Here is a 19,464-nt window from a genome sequence, read left to right as displayed (position 1 = left end):
TTGTCCATAAAATAGAAAATATTTTCACCCTTAAGTAGGCTGCTGACAGTATAGTAAAGACTGCTATACCTATCCACCAGGAAGGGGTAGGAATGCCTGAGGTTGCCCAACGATGCTTATTACGTTTGTTCAGTATAGTGTAAAGGTGGGCAGAGAACATTCGTGCTACGAAGAAACGGTAGGGGATCGAATAAAATAACGGTTAAACTTTATTTGCTCATATTTGATTACGATATGCAGACTATATAATTGATGCCATAAAATACTTCGCCCACCTATTATGACAGAAATCAGATTGGTAAATATGATAGTGATGTTATACACTTTCATTTACTTATCTTACTGCAACTGAAGGAAAACCGATACTTAGTATATAACAGAACATGTTGTGGAACCAATCCCGTTTCTATTAAAGACCCAAATTTTGACAGCCCCAGGCTGATACTGCGGATGAAGAAACGGTATCTGGCTTCAAGCTAGGCATTGAAGAGGAAGTGCACAAGTCTTCTGCCTTGGGGGTGAAAGTGCTGGTGGCGGAAAGCAGTATACAACTATCAAATTGCGCTTAAATTTCCACTAAATAGTGTAGCAGGTATTTTCGCGACCTATCAGTCATTTGACAACGAAGGAACCAAAAGTATAGCAAACATCTCAGCATGGAAAGATTGTTGAAATTGAATACAGAAAAATACCAAATTTCTGACTGGATATTTACCGCTTTAAGCAAAGTATTTAGATCCACAATCTTTTGCATATCTAAATGAAATGCCGAGTAAATTACAACCAGGAGATGAAGTTGTAAGTGGTTTAAAATAGATTTGTCATGATATATTAAACAGAATACTTCCTATTGCAAATCAAATGGTAAACAGACAATAAATCCATGTCAAGAGTTAATAAGGCAGAATGTTAGTTTTCGGGTCTATACATATGGTTCCCTTCACGAACTCAAATTGTTTTGAAACTTGGAAGCTAATTAAACATTTTTGTAATGGCAAGCTACTGTCACAAATAAACTGACATACGTATTTTGCTTTCATTAAATAGTACCGATTAGAATCGTGTCTTAAGGTCTTACATTTAAGTACCGGTACAGAAATTCGTCAGTGTCAATTCACGAACATCTTGGCGACAGGCTTAAACATTATCTGCCTGCGGTGTTGCGTAAACGCGTATTCATTAAAGTTACCACGAAATCAGGTCAGTAGTTTTGTCATGACTTGTCGGATGCTATAGAGAACTGACATGCTCGACCTGCTTCCCAGATAATGGAGCATCGCAGGATGTCGGAAGAATGAAGCCTCTGAGAACCCTGAAGTTCAGACCCTTTAAGTGAGTCAAATGTACTGACAATACCAGGCTTAAAAAAGCATTCTGCAGAGGATGGGCGCTGATTACACGATGAATGAGAGGTTTCCTCAACCTTGGGTACGTCCGCTACTTGCCAATATACAGTACATGTTACGCTTTTCTTCATATTGGTGCGGAACGGGTCATCGAAGACTTTTTAGGAACACCTGCCCTCCCTTTTCCTCGTTGGCCACGTCCACGTAAACCTCGCTCCTGTAAAGACTGCTACTGTCGTGAACAAAGAACACTTAATATAAGTAATTGTTTGTTGTTTCTATTACATTCTGTAGGTTACATATGATAGTACCCCCTTGTTACCTTACCAAACTTCCTGGAGTTGGAGTCTACCTACTGATTCGTGAAGTACTTCAGGTTATCAGGAATAATTACCCAGGTGGAATATTCCCTGTAACTTGTCAGGCCGTAAGTCAATCAATGTGAATTTGCTATTGTGGAGGCAAGTGAAAGTATCGTGTGTTGAACGTAGCTTGCGTAATTTCCTAGAACTCCTTGACACTTCAAAATTGTTTTCATGCTATGTTTTTCGGAAGGTTGATGGAAAAATGCGTGCAAGCATGTAAATGCTCTAACAGATTGCTTTGGTTGGGAGAAGGGCTGTGACTCCCTTGAATCAACGTCTGTGGCTATCTGGTGAGAGGTGATATCACAGCTCCAGATTTTTTGCAGCAAATAGTTTAGCGTAGACCCAAATACAGCTATGAGCCTTCCCATACATCCTTCTTGAAACAGTGTGGCAAGTGGGTATGAGTGGCGTGGTCTGGTTAGTTGTTGGTCAACAATTTCCAGTTCCGTAGTGCCGTAGTTTCTCGGTTTAGCGACGTCTGACCCGAGAGCAATGTGACCTCTTTGTTCAGTAGTTCCTATATTTTTGACAGCTTTGTAAAATCTCTAAAGTGCAGAAAGTAAACAGAACAAAGGTCATAGCAAACAAATCTAGTCTACAATAATAGACATACCACAGACAGCTACTACATTGATAATCAGGTCATCTTTAAGACAAATAAGTGACGCCACCAATCGGCTTTTGGACGTCAGAAATATTTAGATGCAACTAGAGAACCGTCGCCGAAATAGGCCTATGTTGCAAACCAAACAGTAAAGCACTAAATACTTGAAACATAAGAGATTTGGATTTGTCTATTTTCGTCTTCGCAAAACATACATAGCGCAGCATACCCTCAAAATCTCCTGGTCGTTTACAGGTAATCTAAGCTACTTAAAGATGATCCAAACTTTATTTCTGAGGTTCTCTGGTGATGAAAGTTGGTGTTACGGCTATGATCCAGAAACTAACCAGCAATACTTCAAATGACAGTCCATCATCGTGGCCAAAAATGGACACCCAGGTACAAAGTAACATGACCTCCTTGATCTGTTTCTAGTAATTTCGGATTCCGTGTAGTTGATTACTGGTCAATAGTCAACAAAGTTCTATCACACCTAAGACCTTCGAAGGACGTAATGAGAATGTCCAGTAAGGTGACATACAAACTATTGGTTAATCGGTCACAAAGAGCACAGGTAGTCCCAGTCTTCAAGAAGGGTCGTCGAGCAGATGCGCAAAACTATAGACCTATATCTCTGACGTCGATCTGTTGTAGAATTTTAGAACATGTTTTTTGCTCGCGTATCATGTCGTTTTTGGAAACCCAAAATCTACTCTGTAGGAATCAACATGGATTCCGGAAACAGCGATGGTGAGAGACCCAACTAGCTTTATTTGTTCATGAGACTCAGAAAATATTAGATACAGGCTCCCAGGTAGATGCTATTTTCCTTGACTTCCGGAAGGCGTTAGATACAGTTCTGCACTGCCGCCTGATAAACAAAATAAGAGCCTACGGAATATCAGACCAGCTGTGTGGCTGTATTGAAGAGTTTTTAGCAAACAGAACACAGCACGTTGTTCTCAATGGAGAGACGTCTACAGACGTTAAAGTAACCCCTGGCGTGCCACAGGGGAGTGTTTTGGGACCATTGCTTTTCACAATATATATAAATGATCTAGTAGATAGTGTCAGAAGTTCCATGCGGCTTTTCGCGGATGATGCTGTAGCATACAGAGAAGTTGCAGTATTAAAAAATTGCAGCGAAATGCAGGAAGATATGCACCGGGATAGGCACTTGGTGCAGGGAGTGGCAACTGACCCTTAACATAGACAAATGTAATGTATTGCGAATACATAGAAAGAAGGATCCTTTACTGTATGATTATATGATAGCGGAACAGAAACTGGTAGCAGTTACTTCTGTAAAATATCTGGGAGTATGCGTGCGGAATGATTTGAAGTGGAATGATCATATAAAATTAATTGTCGGTAAGGCGGGTACCAGGTTGAGATTCACAGGGAGAGTCGTAAAAAAATGTAGTCCATCAGCAAAGGAGGTTGCTTACAAAACACTCGTTCGACCTATACTTGAGTATTGCTCATCAGTGTGGGATCGGTATCAGGTCGGGTTGACAGAGGAGACAGAGAAGATTCAAAGAAGAGCGGCGCGTTTCGTCAGTTATTTGGTAAGCGTGATAGCGTTACGGAGATGTTTAGCAAACTCAAGTGGCAGACTCTGCAAGAGAGGCGCTCTGCATCGCGGTGTAGTTTGCTGTCCAGGTTTCGAGAGGGTGCGTTTCTGGATGAGGTATCGAATATATTGCTTCCCCCTACTTCTACCTCCCGAGGAGATCACGAATGTAAAATTAGAGATATTCGAGCGCGCACGGAGGCTTTCCGGCAGTCGTTCTTCCCGCGATCCATACTCGACTGGAACAGTATGCGTTTTCGGATTTCATACCTGATGATGAAAAATGCTCTATTTACAATTATCTATCGATCCCGCCAGTTTTCAGTCCATTGCTCGTCATAACCTTTAGGGGTGATTTTCTCAAACGTGGTGTTGACCCAAAATATCTTAGATTCCTTCGTTTTAGGTTGTACACAAGCGACCTGCCAAATTTGAGCCGAATCGGTTGGCCGTGTCTGAGGCATTCCCCTTGTGAGTTCTCGTTTTTATAGTAGTATGTTTCAAGTGGCTGAAGTTTTTAGGTTGGTGTATTTGCTCTAAAGGGGACTGCTTTGTAGGTGTGAGTGCAGAACAAGCTCTAGATACAACATAGATTTAATATATTTCGGGAACCTTTCGGTGCCCTTTGTTATTACGTGTATACATTAGAGATCTAACACTTTCTTAGGTTGTTTGGTGGAAGCCAGATCGATGTCGGAAGAAGTTATGGCGGAAGTGGAAGCACAGCAGGACACAGAGGAAACACAAATTATACAACTAGAAAACGAAGAACCGTCTCAGAAAAAGCGAACCAGGGCGAGGAGAGAGAGAACGAGAGGTACAGAGAAGTCTACGATGGAGGACAGTGGACTAGTCCAGAAAGCGAAGACTGGTGGTGTAGCAGGCACCATGGAACGAGTGGCAGTAGCCGCCTGCAGAGCGGAAGGCAGGGCGTTGGCGCGCGCTGGAAGGGCGGAAGGCAGGGCCGCGGCTGCTGCGGGAAGGGCCGAAGGGAAGGCGGCGGCGATCGCGGGAAGGGCTGAAGGGCGCGCGGCCGCCTCTGCTGGCAAGGCAGCAGCGCGCGCGGCGGTGGCGGCGGCCAGGGCGCAGAGCAAGGCGCTGCTCGCGACCAGCAAGGCCAATGCTGCACTCATCGTAGAGAAGGCGAAGGCGCTAAAGCTGTCGCCGTCTCAAAAAGAAGCGAAGGCATCGAAGCTGTCGCCGTCTCAAAAAGAAGCAAAGACGTCGAAGCTGTCGCCGTCACCGAAGGCCACCTCACAGCACTGCAAGGCTGCTAGCGCCCGGGAACGGCGTGCTGCTTGCGGCATGAAGCGCACGTCCAGGAGACGACGCAGAGGTAACACTGCTAAAGCTCTATCTCGTGCTCTAGCGTCTTCAGTCGTGGTATGCTTACTTGGCAAACATTTGTCATTCTGTTTTTAACCACACGTTTTACACTAATAGGAACAATAGTGTACTGAAATACCGTTGACAGATTGTTCACTGTAGGCCTATATTGGTAGAGCTAAGCTAAAAATCCTGTAAGTACTGCTAATGCTGTTCAAACATAGGGATACCTATATCTCGAATATTTTACTTAATAATTTAACATTTACATTCTCAGCCTCTACAGTGTTAAAGAATCCCTGATTCAAAGACGTTCATTATTTGCTCATGATGATCCTGACTTGCCCCTTGGCTTAAATTATGTTGCTCAGTCAGTACTTCAAATGCAGAACAGCTGTATTTAATGGTATTGTGTTTACAATGATTATTGCTGATACTAGCAGATGTAACTTGTGCAGTGTTAAACTGTATAAACTGATGAGTTAAATTGCAATGTTTCTTTTAGATTCTTCACGCAGTGACTGCTGTTCAACCTGCTCTGAAGACAGTTCCTCTGATGAAAGCCATTCTGATAGTTGTAGCACCTGCAGTGACTATGATACAGGCAGTGATGGAAGGTATGTGTTGCAGCTTCCAACTGATCAGAGCAGGATGAAATTTAAATTGATACTGAAACAAATTTACTGTCATAAACTGTTTTGTTCTACATACAGGATGGGTTGACTCATCAGTGGCAACAGTAACACATTCTAGTACTCCTCACTTGTTCTTGCAAAACCTGGATGAAAAGAATGTGAAGTCTAATTTTCAATATAATTTGTACAAAGTTTAAATAGAAAGTGTTGTCTTTCACAAAGATGTCAGTGGAAAGTTAGGAGTGACAAATTTTTGAAATATTCTGGTACCTATTAGTGTTCTTAAACTGCTGCAGACTAACAGTCTGAAGTCTGTTTGGGAGACGGAGTGACATAACAGCATGCACAACAAACTGTCATTAAGGAGACAATGTGTGGAAGTCTTCCGTGCAGGCCTCTTGCAGGGAATCAGTTGTTCTCTGCCAGCTCCGCAGTGGCTGTATGTGGCTAACAGTTACCTCCTCCGTTGGAAGGACCCACCTTGGTGATGCTGTGGCTCACAAATGACTGTCGTCAACCTCTTGCTGGACTGCCCACTTTTAGCCGCTCTGTGACAGCCTTTAAACTTTCCCAGCACACTGCCTTTGGTGTTGGGCAACAATGCCTCCACAGCAGCTTTAGTTTTGTTTTATCCTTGAGTGGGTTTAATACTTCTATGTAGGTTTTAGTGCATGTCCTTTGTCCCTCTGTTCTCAACCCTACTGCTTTTAGGGTGGAGGTTTTAATGTGTTGGAGAGTGGCTGGCTTTCACTTTTTATTCTTATGGTAGGCCAGCCACTGTAATCTACTCAAGTTTTACTGTCTTCTGTTCCTAGTGTCTCCATTTTCTTGTCCTCTTTTGTTCCATTTAGTGTTCATTGCCTTCCCTTTGTGCTTGTGGCTTTTTCTTTCTGTTTTGTGTTACGTTTCATCTGTTTTATTCTCACACTTGTTCCTAATAAAACAATGTAACAAGGGACTGATGACCTTGTAGTTTGGTCCCTTCTCCTGCCTTTAAACCAACCAACCAATCTTGCTCCCCCTTCACCCTGATTGGACTGGCTTTGACTGGGCTCGGTGGTTCACCCCTGCCCTCTGCCTCCCACTTATTTCTTTATGGGGTCTGTTCTATCTTGAGTGTCTATCTTGTCTACGTGTGCTTCTTCATTCAAGTCTGTGATACAATATACACAGTCAACGTCTATCGTCAGGAGTTCTGGTAAACGGGGTGATGCAAAACTTATTTTGATGTGTGTAAATTGCTGTATTAGGTGATGAATGATAAATTTTAAATGTATGCCACCAAAAGCGTTTCACGTAGGTAAGTTACAGGGGTTGGATACAAAAATAGAAACATCGTGAGAAATGAATGCTTGGACGTAAATGTAGGTGCTGGCCAAGCCTGCAGGTTGGCTTTCTTTCTTTCTTTCTTTCTTTCTTTCTTTCTTTCTTTCTTTCTTTCTTTCTTTCTTTCTTTCTTTCTTTCTTTCACCAACCAACCAACCAACCAACCAACCAACCAAAACGAAATGTGAAAATAATGCAAAGTGTGTAGGAATCCAAATGCACCATCTTTCATCAAAACTCAAAAAATTAGGACAATGATGGAAATGAAAGTGGAACTGAAAATACTCATTACACTGTTTCCACTGAGTTACAAAATGTTTAGAAAAATGTGCTGTTGACAGTCCATATTCACATGTTTAGTGAGTGATATATTGCCTTCCTTCTATAAGAGCTTAAACAATGGCATAATATTTCAGTCTGGAAAAATTTTGATATTGTAATGCATTACATATTTCAGATGAGGTAGTGCTTACTCTATGGTAACTAGTCTCTATTGTTTCTTGGAAGTTCTTAATTTTTATAGGAATTCTCAAAAGATAATGGGTGCGATTTGGGGGCAATGGGGGTGGGTCACAGTTGGTCAGGCAGGGTTCAACATTGGTGTTGAGTCTGATGGGTATGGTTGGTGGTGAAAAAATTTTCACTGTAGGGCCTGGTAGGAGGAGAGGTCTTAAAGTCCTGCATAATGGAATTAGTGTGGAACAAAAGGTGAGACCTTCAGAAAGGGCTGATACTTCTGTGGGGCTAAGGCTTTTGGAGGAAGGTGGTGGTGGTGGTGGTGGTGGTGGTGGTGGTGGTGGTGGTGGTGGTGGTGGTGGTGGTGGTGTTGTTGTTTTGAGTGTGGGGTAAATCAGGTCTGAGACAGGGTTTCAGCTAAATAGGAAGTGAACAGTAGAAAGTTTTTTGAGGTGGGTTGTGAATGTTATAGTTTCTGCAGGGCAAGAGTTTTGTTGTCTCATGGGATCCAGGAATTTGGGATCACAATAGCAGAAGAATTTTACAAATGGAGATAAGGTTCTGCCAGGAGGTTTGGGCCTGATCCAGTTTTGCAGGACTGGTACAGGTTGATTGGCAGATGGTCATTGTGGAAGGAAGGGTGGCATCTGTGACAGGTAATTTGATGGCAAGGCCATTTGAGGATTTCATGAGCTAAACATAGGAACAGTATGTGGGTCTGTGTTCTGTCTAGACAAAAGGACACTTTCCTGTATTGATGCAGATGGAAGGAGCAGGGATCAACAGTGGTGGATAAAATGCATAAAAAGCATAAAAATTCATGAATACTGCACAACTGTCCAAAAGTTCACGAAATACAAACATGTGGGAAAAACACACAGGATAAAATGGATGAAAAAGGACATAGATTAAATCTGAGGGAATAGGCTGATAATGAAAGGCAAAAGCAAACTGATATTGGCATGAAGACAGAGATCAAAGAAAAATAAAAAATTGTAATGTGGGTTGCCAGGCTGTGGGTGGACAAATGTAAAGGGAATGGCAAGTTGGACTAGATTAGGTAAAGTTAGTAGGGGGTATTGGAATGGAGGAGGAAGAGGGAGAATAAAAAACTATGGCACAGGAAATTACATGTGAAAATAAGTGACCCAGGAAGAGTGATAAATTTGAGGGTATGGGATTAAAATTGGTGGGAGTGATGTAAGACATGAGATCATGCACCACCAATCAGTATGGTCTTGTAGCCATCTGTTGTGCATGGCTGAGAAAGTTGATACTTAGTGGCTCATAAGTAGTGCATGCAGTGGGGTTTGTAAGGTGACAGGAGAAACACAGAAAAGAAAAAGGATGGATACTGAGTAACTTATTAGAAAATAGTAACAAAGGAAACCAGCACTAGGTTACAGGATGGAAGAAAATTGTCGGGCAAAATCAAACAATGGAACATCCAGGATAGACTTTAAATATTATGAAAAGGATAGTTGCTACTCACCATACAGAGGAGACTCTTCAGCTTTCAAGTTGCTTGTTCAGTAGGTCCTAGGATCTTTATATTTTATTCTGAATTCAAGAAATGATCATTAAACATGTCTCCTACCTGTGACTGATAATTTAAAGCTATATCATTTAAACTGATATACTCTCCTGTCACTGCATTCCAGATAACCTTAAATCTGTTTTAGATTTACAGGTTTGACATGCGTATGTTCCTTGATATAGTTAAAACTTTCCTCAATAACTCAGTATTTGTAGTGTGAAACTACTGCACAATCTTTATTTTGAACACATTACTTCTTCCTTTCATAGGATTCTGTATTCCCCTTAGTGATCAGTGGTATTTTACATTGACGTTTGTCATTTCTGATTATCCTGTGTGGTAGGCTGCTTCCAAATAATATGAATTTATCATGGAATAAATGAAATTTGTCAGCATTTGGTTCACTGCAAATTTCAATCCATGCCAATCTTCTAAGCCATTCTTCAAAAAATTTGTCCTAGGATCATTAATTCTAATAGATTACCAGTTAGCAGTATCTATACTGTAAGGCTACTACTTATCCTCACTGCACATCATGATCAGAGTGCATATGTTACTGTGCATGCAGTTACCTTGCTTTGAGATTAATCAAAGAAAATCACTAAGGGTCCTGTCTTTAGCCACCAGTCTTGGAAAGACAGTGAGGTTAAATTGTACAAACAAAATGTTTCCAGGCCATTTTTCCTACCAGAAGTTAAAATCTCCATTGAAATTACAACAGACTATTAACTGCTTGCTATCTGCAAAATTGCATAAGGAATCCATATACTTTATAACAGTTCAAATTTGTCATAGAGGATCTACAGGGTGGAGCAGAGGAAATGCATGTTCTTTGAACCACTAGAACACAGCAATGAGAGGTGGTATTGACCTTGAATGAATGTTGGCAGACTCCCCATACAATGCAGTTTGTCACTATGGAGCATTGGAGCGTAGAGCATCATGTGTCTGTTGTCGAGCAGTACTTCAGAAACAAGGATTCTGTTGTCACAGTGCAATGTCTTTTCTGTCAAAATTTGAAGTGGACATTGAGGTGCAGTGCCTGATCAAAATACTGTACTCCAATGGGTTCCAGCGTTTAGAAGTACTGGATCTCTGATGAAAAAGAAAATACCTGGTCTTCCCCCTTGCAGTTTGTACTCTGGAAAATGTAGACGGAGTGAGAACGGCAGTTGTTGCTAGTCCAAAACGATCGGCTAGACAGCAGGCTGCAGTGCTGGGTATGTCACATTGTTCACTTCACAGCATCTTACAAGATCTTAAGTTCCATCTGTACAAGATGATTGTCCAGCAGCTTAGTGCAGGGGATTTTGTGCAGAGCAGATTTGTCACATAATAGATGAAATTTTTACAGAAGATGCAGATGGTAGTCTTCATGAGTGATAAAGCTGAATTTTCATGTAGACAGTTAGGTCAATGTTAAAAATTCAGTATTGAGTGCTGGAGAACGAACATGCACTACACCAAAGACCTCTTAACAGTTTTAAAGTGTTGTGCTTTCAAAGATGGGGATTGTAGGACTTTTTTAAGAGGAACTGAAAGTTACTGTGACATTGGTGTTAGATTAAAAATGTGGACATTCTTTGTCCAGAACTTGAAAGGCATCAAGTGAACGAGATAAATATGATTTCAGCAGGATGGTGCCACAGCTCACGTAAGCGCATCCATGGAAGTGGTTTGACAAATGTTTCCAGGACATGTTACTTTTAGATTTTTTACTGACCCCTCTCACCCAATTTGTTGATACACAACTTCTTTTTGTGGTGATATTTAAGATCAGTCTACATGAACAAGCCTCACACAATTGATGACCTTATGAATTCCATTTGTTAGGGAATTGAGGCTGTGCCAAATGAAATGTTGGAGAGAGCCATGTCTAACTTTTGGGAGAGAATCCAAATCTGTATCCAGCAGAAAGTAATTTGATATTATTTTTTGAACCTAAATAAAGTATATATATTTCAAAACTGCATTAAAAATCTCACTTGATGCTTATTTTTATTATTTTTATCAAACTGTGCCCCAGTCATTCAATAGTGAAAAACATATTTCCTCTGCTCCATCCTGTACATACAGTTAACATTAAACATGGACATTTTTCTGTAAATGTTTCCAATTGTCATGAAAGTTTAAATCATGTGGTAAGTGGAAGCTTAAATTCCATATACCATGTTCCTTTGTAACACAGTATTGTTAGCTGGGATTACATTTCTTTTAATAAAGTCGTTTCATTTTTCAATCATTGCCAATTGCATTTAATACACAGTAATGAGGCTAAACCATAAATGCATGATGAAGAAAATTTCTGAAAATGGTATGTGACTATTTAGCACAGCTCTGTGTAATAACCCTAATGGTCCTCATTCTGTAAGTCCCAGAGGCTAAAAATTACCCAGAATGAGATCATATTTCAGACACACTAAAATGTATGTAATAGTAAATCAGTGGCTGCTCATTTATACATCTTTTTTGAACCCTTAACAGATAACAGCTTGTACTTCACATGCAATTCGTAGACTGAATGTTTGCCCCATTTCAGCTCACTTTGTATCAGTGCCATGAAACTGTTGCATTTTATTAACAATGGCTTATCAGGTTAATGAGTCAGTTTACTATTTTGGCTGACTTGTAATTGTGTATCATGCATATCGGCTATCTTTGTTTCTCTACTGCTGAAAACATAAGCAGGAGCAAGTAACTGTTCTGTGTGAATCACCATCCAGAGCATTGGTATATCAGGAAAAAAGTCCCATTGACTCTTCAGGTATCACATGAGTGACTGAATGTCCTGACAAACGTTGACATTCCCCCCAGGGGATCCACAACTCTTTTGTGGATACGTGCGTAGCGAGCACGGGGCCCCGAGCTAATGTGGCCTTCCTTCCTTTCCGGGCTGCATACCTTCCCTTTCCGCATCCTTCCCCATCCCCTGTCTTCACCCCCCCCCTCACCTCTGGTTCTTTCCTTCACTTTCTCCCCCTCTGGGAGTATGGTTTGCGCCTATGTCCGGAGACGGACGCTTGTAAATGTACCACATTCTTCTTCTTCCTTGCTTGTATGTCTTCTTCCTTCCTTTGTCCTTCTCTTTTCCTTACCTCTTCTCTTTACCCTTTTCTCCGCTGCGGCGTTTGAGACCCCCTCTTCTTTCCTTTCCCTTTCTCTTTCTTCCTCCCTGTGCGTGTCTGAAGGCCGACCCACGCACTTCCATGCGTAGCCGGTGACGGGGTAACGCGTAATTCCCCGCCCCGGGTCGACAGGTAGGACACGTACGTACCCCCTGGTAAAGGCCAGGCCCAGGGAGGGGTGATTACCCGAGCTGATACCTTCCGAAAGTGCCGATTGGTCCCTCCGTCCGTTTGTCGGGAGGTGTGACCTGAGGTGTGAACAATCACCTAAGGCGGGTGTGCCCTCGGTGAGGGCCCCCACAAGGGAGGAGCGCGCCATCGGAGACGCCGGTAATCATGGGGGATTCTTCCGCAATGGTTTCCTCACCTTCCACTATGTCTGCTCACAAACGTAAGTTCACTGAGTCTCAGCCACAGACGGTTCTTCCATCGTTGCCACAGTTCCTTGTTGTTTCTCGGTCTGACGAAGGTCACGACTTTTCCACGGTCAACCCTTTCATTATTCAGAAAGGTGTCGACGCAATTGCGGGTCCTGTAAAGTCTTGTTCCAGATTACGGAATGGTACCCTGTTGTTAGAAACACACAGTGCCCTCCAGGCTCAAAAATTGCTGCGTACTTCTCTGCTCCACACCTTCCCTGTCCGGGTGGAACCGCACCGTACCTTAAATTCCTCGCGTGGAGTCGTTTATACACGCTCCCTCGATGGATTGTCTGACGAAGAAATTCAGCACTACCTGTCTGACCAGGGCGTCACCGCTGTTCATCGGGTTATGAAAAGGGTTGACTCGAACATCATTCCAACCCGCACTGTCTTCTTGACATTTGACAAAGTTCAACTCCCATCAAAAATCAAAGCAGGCTATGAGATAATTTCCGTTCGCCCTTATGTCCCAAACCCTACGCGTTGCTATCGATGTCAGCGGTTCAATCACACCAGCCAGTCCTGTTCCAATCCGGCCAAATGTGTTACGTGTGGCAAGGATGCCCATGAGGGTGCTTGTCCACCTCCATCCCCTCACTGCATCAACTGTATGGGTGACCACGCTGCTTCCTCTCGAGATTGCCCCGTTTTTAAGGATGAAAAGCTCATCCAGGAAATAAGAGTGAAGGAAAAAGTGTCGACCTTTGCTGCTCGAAAGTTACTCGCCAGTCGACAGCCCACCGTGCCTCAGAAAGGAAAATACAGCACTGTCCTTGCTTCTCCTCGGCCAACAAAGGAGGCGGCCACGCAGACTTGCGACCTCACATTTAGTACCACGGTCGTCAGATCGGCCAGCGCAAAGATCGCCCGTTCAACCTCACCACTTTCGCCTGCCCACTCTATGGCTCACCCTTCGTCGGGTTCTGCTAAATCTCGAGCCCAAAAGTCAGACGCCAAGTCTTCGTAAAAAGAGCATTCTCGTGAAGAGTTTTTACGTACTGCAACTTCACAACCATCGGTTCCTCCTTCATCTAAACATCATACCTCCAAGAAGGCTACGAAGAAACACAGTTCCTCTCCTTCTCCGCCAAGGCGTGTCCCAACTACAGCACCACCTGGCGGAAATCGCCCTCGGCCATCTTCCGTGTCGCCGAGGCGCACTGCTGGTGGCCAGTCAACTGGCCGATCGTTGGTGGCAGGAGCTGCTCCTGACCAACCTATGGATCAGGATCTTCTGCCTTCGACTGAATGCCATTCCATGCTGTCGGTCGCAAGCTCTGAGCAGTCGTTGAGTTGACAGCGCCCTTGGTCACGTTTCTCCATTTTCTGTTCACCATATGTCCATTATCCACTGGAATATCCGCGGCATTCGCGCCAATCGGGATGAATTGTCGATCCTCTTACGATCCTACTCGCCGGTCATCTTCTGTCTTCAGGAAACAAAGCTGCGTCCCCATGACCGCTTTGTTCTCCCTCATTTTCAGTCCGTCCGATATGACCTCCCCTCTGTTGAAGGCACTCCAGCCCATGGAGGACTCATGATTCTGCTCCATGATACTCTCCATTATCACCCAATCCCCTTAAACAGTTCCTTCCAAGCTGTCGCCGTCCGTCTTTCCCTTTCTGGATACACGTTCTCTCTATGTACGGTATACATTCCATCGTCTACACCACTGGCACGAGCTGATCTCCTTCATCTTCTTGATCAGCTTCCACCCCCCTATTTGCTGGTTGGGGACTTCAATGCCCACCACCCGCTTTGGGGATCTCCACATCCTTGTCCACATGGCTCACTATTGCTAGACGTCTTCCACCAAGCGGATCTAGTCTGCCTCAACACTGGGCTCCCCACATTTTTGTCTGCCTCCACGGCAAATTTATCTCATTTGGACCTTGCGGTCGGTACTGTTCCGCTAGCCCGGCGCTTCGAATGGTTCGTCCTTGATGATACACACTCGAGTGACCACTTTCCATGTGTCCTTCGACTGCAGCCTCAACTGCCATATATGCGCTCGCGACGCTGGAAGTTTGCCCAAGCCGGTTGGACACTTTTTTCGTCTCTAGCGACATTTGATGACCGTCGCTTTCCCAGCGTCGACGATGAGGTCACACATTTTACCGACGTTATTCTCACAGCTGCCGAACGTTCAATACCACGCACCTCCGACTTGCCCCGGCGCCCCCCAGTTCCTTGGTGGAACGAGGCATGCCGTGACGCAATACGTGAGCGGCGACGTGCTCTTCGCATTTTCCGTCACCATCCAACTTTGGCCAACTGTATCCGATATAAGCAGCTCCGTGCGCGATGCCGTCGTGTCATCCGCGATAGCAAGAAGGCAAGCTGGCAATTCTTTATTAGCTCATTTAACACCTTCACTCCCTCCTCGGAAGTTTGGAGTCGGCTTCGACGGTTCTCAGGCGCGCCTAGTTTCTCCCCGGTCTCTGGGCTCACTGTCGCGCCTGATACCTTAGTGGACCCCGTCGCAATTTCTAACTCATTGGGTCAGCACTTTGCTGAGATTTCGAGCTCTTCAAATTACCCGCCAGCGTTTCTCCCGAAGAAACGTGCAGCAGAAGTGCGACATCTCGCTTTCTCCTCTCAAAATCGCGAAAGCTACAATACTGTTTTCTCCATGCGCGAACTCCAACATGCACTCTCTTCTCGTTCCTCCGCCCCAGGACCGGATGGTATCCATGTCCAAATGTTGCTGCATTTATCAACCCATAGCCTGCGCTCCCTCCTTCGCCTTTATAATCGAATTTGGACTGACAGTACCTTTCCCAGGCGATGGCGGGAAGCTATTGTCGTTCCCGTTCCGAAACCTGGAAAGGACAAACATCTCCCCTCTAGCTATCGCCCCATTTCTCTCACGAGTAGTGTCTGTAAGGTTTTGGAGCGTATGGTGAATTACCGTTTAGCTTGGTGGCTGGAATCCCGCAGTCTTTTAACACCAGCCCAATGCGGATTCCGACAACATCGTTCTGCCGTTGACCATCTTGTTGCTCTCTCCACTTATATCATGAACAATTTCCTCCGGAAACGCCAAACGGTAGCAATATTTTTTGATCTGGAGAGAGCATACGATACCTGTTGGAGGACAGGCATCCTCCGCACACTGTTCTCTTGGGGCTTTCGAGGCCGGCTGCCCCTTTTTCTTCGCGAATTTATGGCAGAGCGCACATTTAGGGTGCGGGTGAACACTACTCTATCCCGTACTTTCTCCCAAGAAAACGGGGTACCCCAGGGCTCCGTGCTGAGTGTTGTACTGTTTGCCATTGCCATTAATCCAATTATGGATTGTCTCCTTCCTGATGTCTCGGGCTCCCTCTTTGTGGACGATTTTGCGATCTACTACAGCTCTCAACGGACCAGCCTTCTTGAAAGACGTCTTCAAGGATGTCTCGATCGCCTCCACTCGTGGAGCATCGAAACCGGCTTCCGTTTTTCTCCCAGTAAGACCGTTTGTGTTAATTTTTGGCGACGTAAGGAGTTTCTTCCGCCCTCCTTACATCTAGGTCCTGTCAACCTTCCGTTTTCCGACGTCGCTAAATTCTTGGGTCTTATGTTTGACAGAAAACTGTGCTGGTCCTCCCACGTTTCCTATCTTTCGGCTCGCTGTCTGCGTTCCCTTAACACCCTCCGTGTCCTGAATGGTACCTCTTGGGGAGCGGACCGAGTGGTCCTTCTCCGCCTCTATCGCGCCTTAGTGCGCTCGAAATTGGATTATGGAAGCATAGTCTACTCCTCTGCTCGGCCGTCTATTCTTCGGCGTCTCGACTCTATCCACCACCGTGGATTACGTTTAGTGTCTGGAGCTTTTTACACCAGCCCTGTGGAAAGCCTTTATGCTGAGACTGCTGAACCTCCGCTATCCAACCGGCGGGCAGTCCTTCTGAGTCGTTATGCTAGCCATTTGTCTTCCATGCCTGCTAATCCAGCCCATGACCTTTTTTTCGACGCCTCCCTTGATGTCGGGTATGCAGGCCGCTCCTCCTCCCTACTACCCCCGGGAGTCCGCTTCCGCCAACTGCTCCATTCCCTTTCCTTCCGCTTTCCTAAAACCTTCTTGACAACTTGGGGTACAGCACCGCCTTGGCTCCGTCCCCGGATCGACTTGCTCAGAGGCCTATGTCAATTTCCCAAGGATGGTACCCCTACACTTGTTTACCATCGGGCATTTGCTGCTCTATGTGCACAAATGACGGAAGCCACATTTATTTACACCGATGGCTCGAAAACATCGTTAGGTGTAGGGGGTGCCTATATTGTTGGCGACACCCCAAATCACTTTCGGCTTCCCGACCAGTGTTCGGTTTATACTGCAGAGCTTTACGCTATTCTCCAGGCTGTCCACTACATCCGCCGCCATCAGCGGATACAGTACGTAATCTGCTCAGATTCTCTCAGCTCTCTCCTCAGTCTCCAAGCTCTTTACCCTGTGCACCCTCTGGTCCACCGGATTCAGGACTGTCTGCGCTTGCTCCACCTGGGGGGCGTCTCAGTGGCGTTCCTCTGGCTCCCAGGACACGCTGGTATCTGTGGAAATGAGGCGGCCGATATAGCGGCCAAGGCTGCAGTCTCTCTTCCTCGGCCAGCTATTCAGTCTCTTCCGTTTACCGACCTACGGAGCGGTTTATGTCGCCAAGTTGCTCATTTATGGCATGCGCATTGGTCAACACTTCCCCATAATAAATTGCGGGAAGTGAAAGCCCTTCCTTGCGCATGGGCCTCTTCCTCCCGATCGCGTCGTCGGGAGGAGGTAATTTTAGCTAGACTCCGGATAGGGCACTGTCTTTTTAGTCATAGACATCTTTTAAGCGGTGATCCTCCCCCACTCTGTCCCCACTGCTCTCAGCCGTGGACGGTCAGACACCTTTTAATTGAATGCCCCTATTTTAATCCGTTACGCTCCCATCTACAGCTATCGCCTGATCTCTCGTCGATTTTAGCAGATGACACGCGCTCAGCTGACCGCGTTCTACAGTTTATTAGTGACAGTGAAATGACGTCAGTCATTTGAAGCCTTTTTTTTGGGGGACAACCAACCCCTTTCTATAGTGGGTTTTTAAGCATTCCTTCTGCCTTTAGTTTCTCAAATTTTATGACTTTGTTCCCATTGCTGCTGATTTTAAATTTCGTTTTTTTCCTGTTTTCTACGTCACGGGCTGGGCGCTAATGACCATAGAAGTTTTGCGCCCTAAAACCACAAACAAAAAAAAAAAAAAAAAAAAAAAAAAAAAAAAAAAAACGTTGACATTGATTTTGCATCATCTTACTTAACTTTATCTCGAGGCTACTAAGAAATAGAAAAATAAATTTGGCATGTCCCTAATGCCATATATTGGTCACAGGGAAAGATGGCACAGCTTAAACACACAAAGAATTTATTATAACCTAAAACTGTAATAGACCTAATGACAGGACAGCAGCAATCAGTTATGCAGTGAGAACTCTTGGTAACTTAACATTCAGGTATCTGCATTTGTGTTTATAGTTCCATCCATCAAAAATTTCAGGGCAACCAGAGAGAAGTCAATAATGGAAAAAGATAAATTACTTGGCTGCTGGTAGTATGAAATATGAAGGAATAGTCTTTGAAAGGGATTTGAGAAATTCTATTTAAAATTATGTTTTCGTGTAATTTAATGTTATGTTGATCTATGCAACAAGTGTGTCGAATTTAATATTTACTGGTCTTTACAGTTACAGTGACACTTCCTGCTCATGCTCAGACTGCTACAATGAAGAGGACTGGACACCTGGCAACAGCCCACTGAAGCAAAACAAAAAATAATTTCAGGAGTGCATATAATATAGTTGGAATCTTCGCTGATATTTATTCATAAATGTTTCATTTTAAGGTTGGCTTGTATGGATACTGATTGTAAGGGTAATTTTTTAAAGTTAAGATGTGAAGAAATTTTAACTGAAATTTTTAAACCGTATTTTCCAAAACTCTTATGGTGCAAAATTCTAAAAGTAATGACAATCTGTATTTTTCAATTTATGCAAAACTGAAAAAGTAATGAATAAACATATATTTTAAGAAAGTTAAGATGACACTGAATGGTCACTTCCTACATTTAATAAACAAAATGTTTTGTGATCACTCCATAAACTTTATTTGTATGCTGATAGTGCAGTTTCTCTAAAAATTTAACAGGGTGAAGGACTGAGGTAATCTCATCTTGTCTGGTACAGTATTCAGTTAATATGGTACTCTCCATTACCAATATAACCATGAAATTTTGAAAGAATTTTGACAGGCAATCACTGGCCACTGTGCTGGACTTAAAACACATGCCACAGCCTTGGATTCAGCCTCTGGCAAACTATGAATGCCTCAATTGGTAAATTGTCAGTATTTACATGCTGAGTGGCATGTAGCCCCCTTCCCTCCTGGAAAGTTAGTTGGATTTTGTGACCATACTAGTTAGATTTAATCAGTTCTTTCACTCTTGTATTGACATGGGCCTAATCTGTAACATTTCAGGTTTTTGAATAAAAATTGGGCAATGTTCCATGTCTATTGAAAAGGCTGACTTCATGTGGAGCTAGTAGTAGAGCCTGGTATGAGAGCTGATTCATTAGTTGGGTGCTACACTAATACAAATTGATCTCAAGACTGTCTGCTGAGAAGCAATGATGTAGCACAATGTCTAGCATACATAAAACATATTTTCTCATGTTCCATAATATACTTCACAAATGTAAATTAAAAATAAAGATACAAATTATGTTAGTA

The 19,464-nt window shown here is 43.8% G+C and overlaps 1 protein-coding gene across 1 annotated transcript; it reads left to right on the top strand.

The window, feature by feature from the left end:
* The first annotated feature begins 4,725 nt into the window (after positions 1-4,725).
* LOC124722731 lies at positions 4,726-18,731 on the top strand. The gene is made up of 3 exons (XM_047247872.1): positions 4,726-5,227; positions 5,723-5,834; positions 18,423-18,731. The coding sequence occupies exons 1-3, from the start codon at positions 4,726-4,728 to the stop codon at positions 18,511-18,513; spliced, it is 705 nt and encodes a 234-aa protein (XP_047103828.1). The 3' UTR covers positions 18,514-18,731.
* Positions 18,732-19,464: the final 733 nt, after the last annotated feature.

This window comes from Schistocerca piceifrons, chromosome X (assembly GCF_021461385.2).
Source record: "Schistocerca piceifrons isolate TAMUIC-IGC-003096 chromosome X, iqSchPice1.1, whole genome shotgun sequence".
NCBI lineage: Eukaryota > Metazoa > Arthropoda > Insecta > Orthoptera > Acrididae > Schistocerca > Schistocerca piceifrons.
This window is presented reverse-complemented; position numbering and strand designations above follow the sequence as displayed.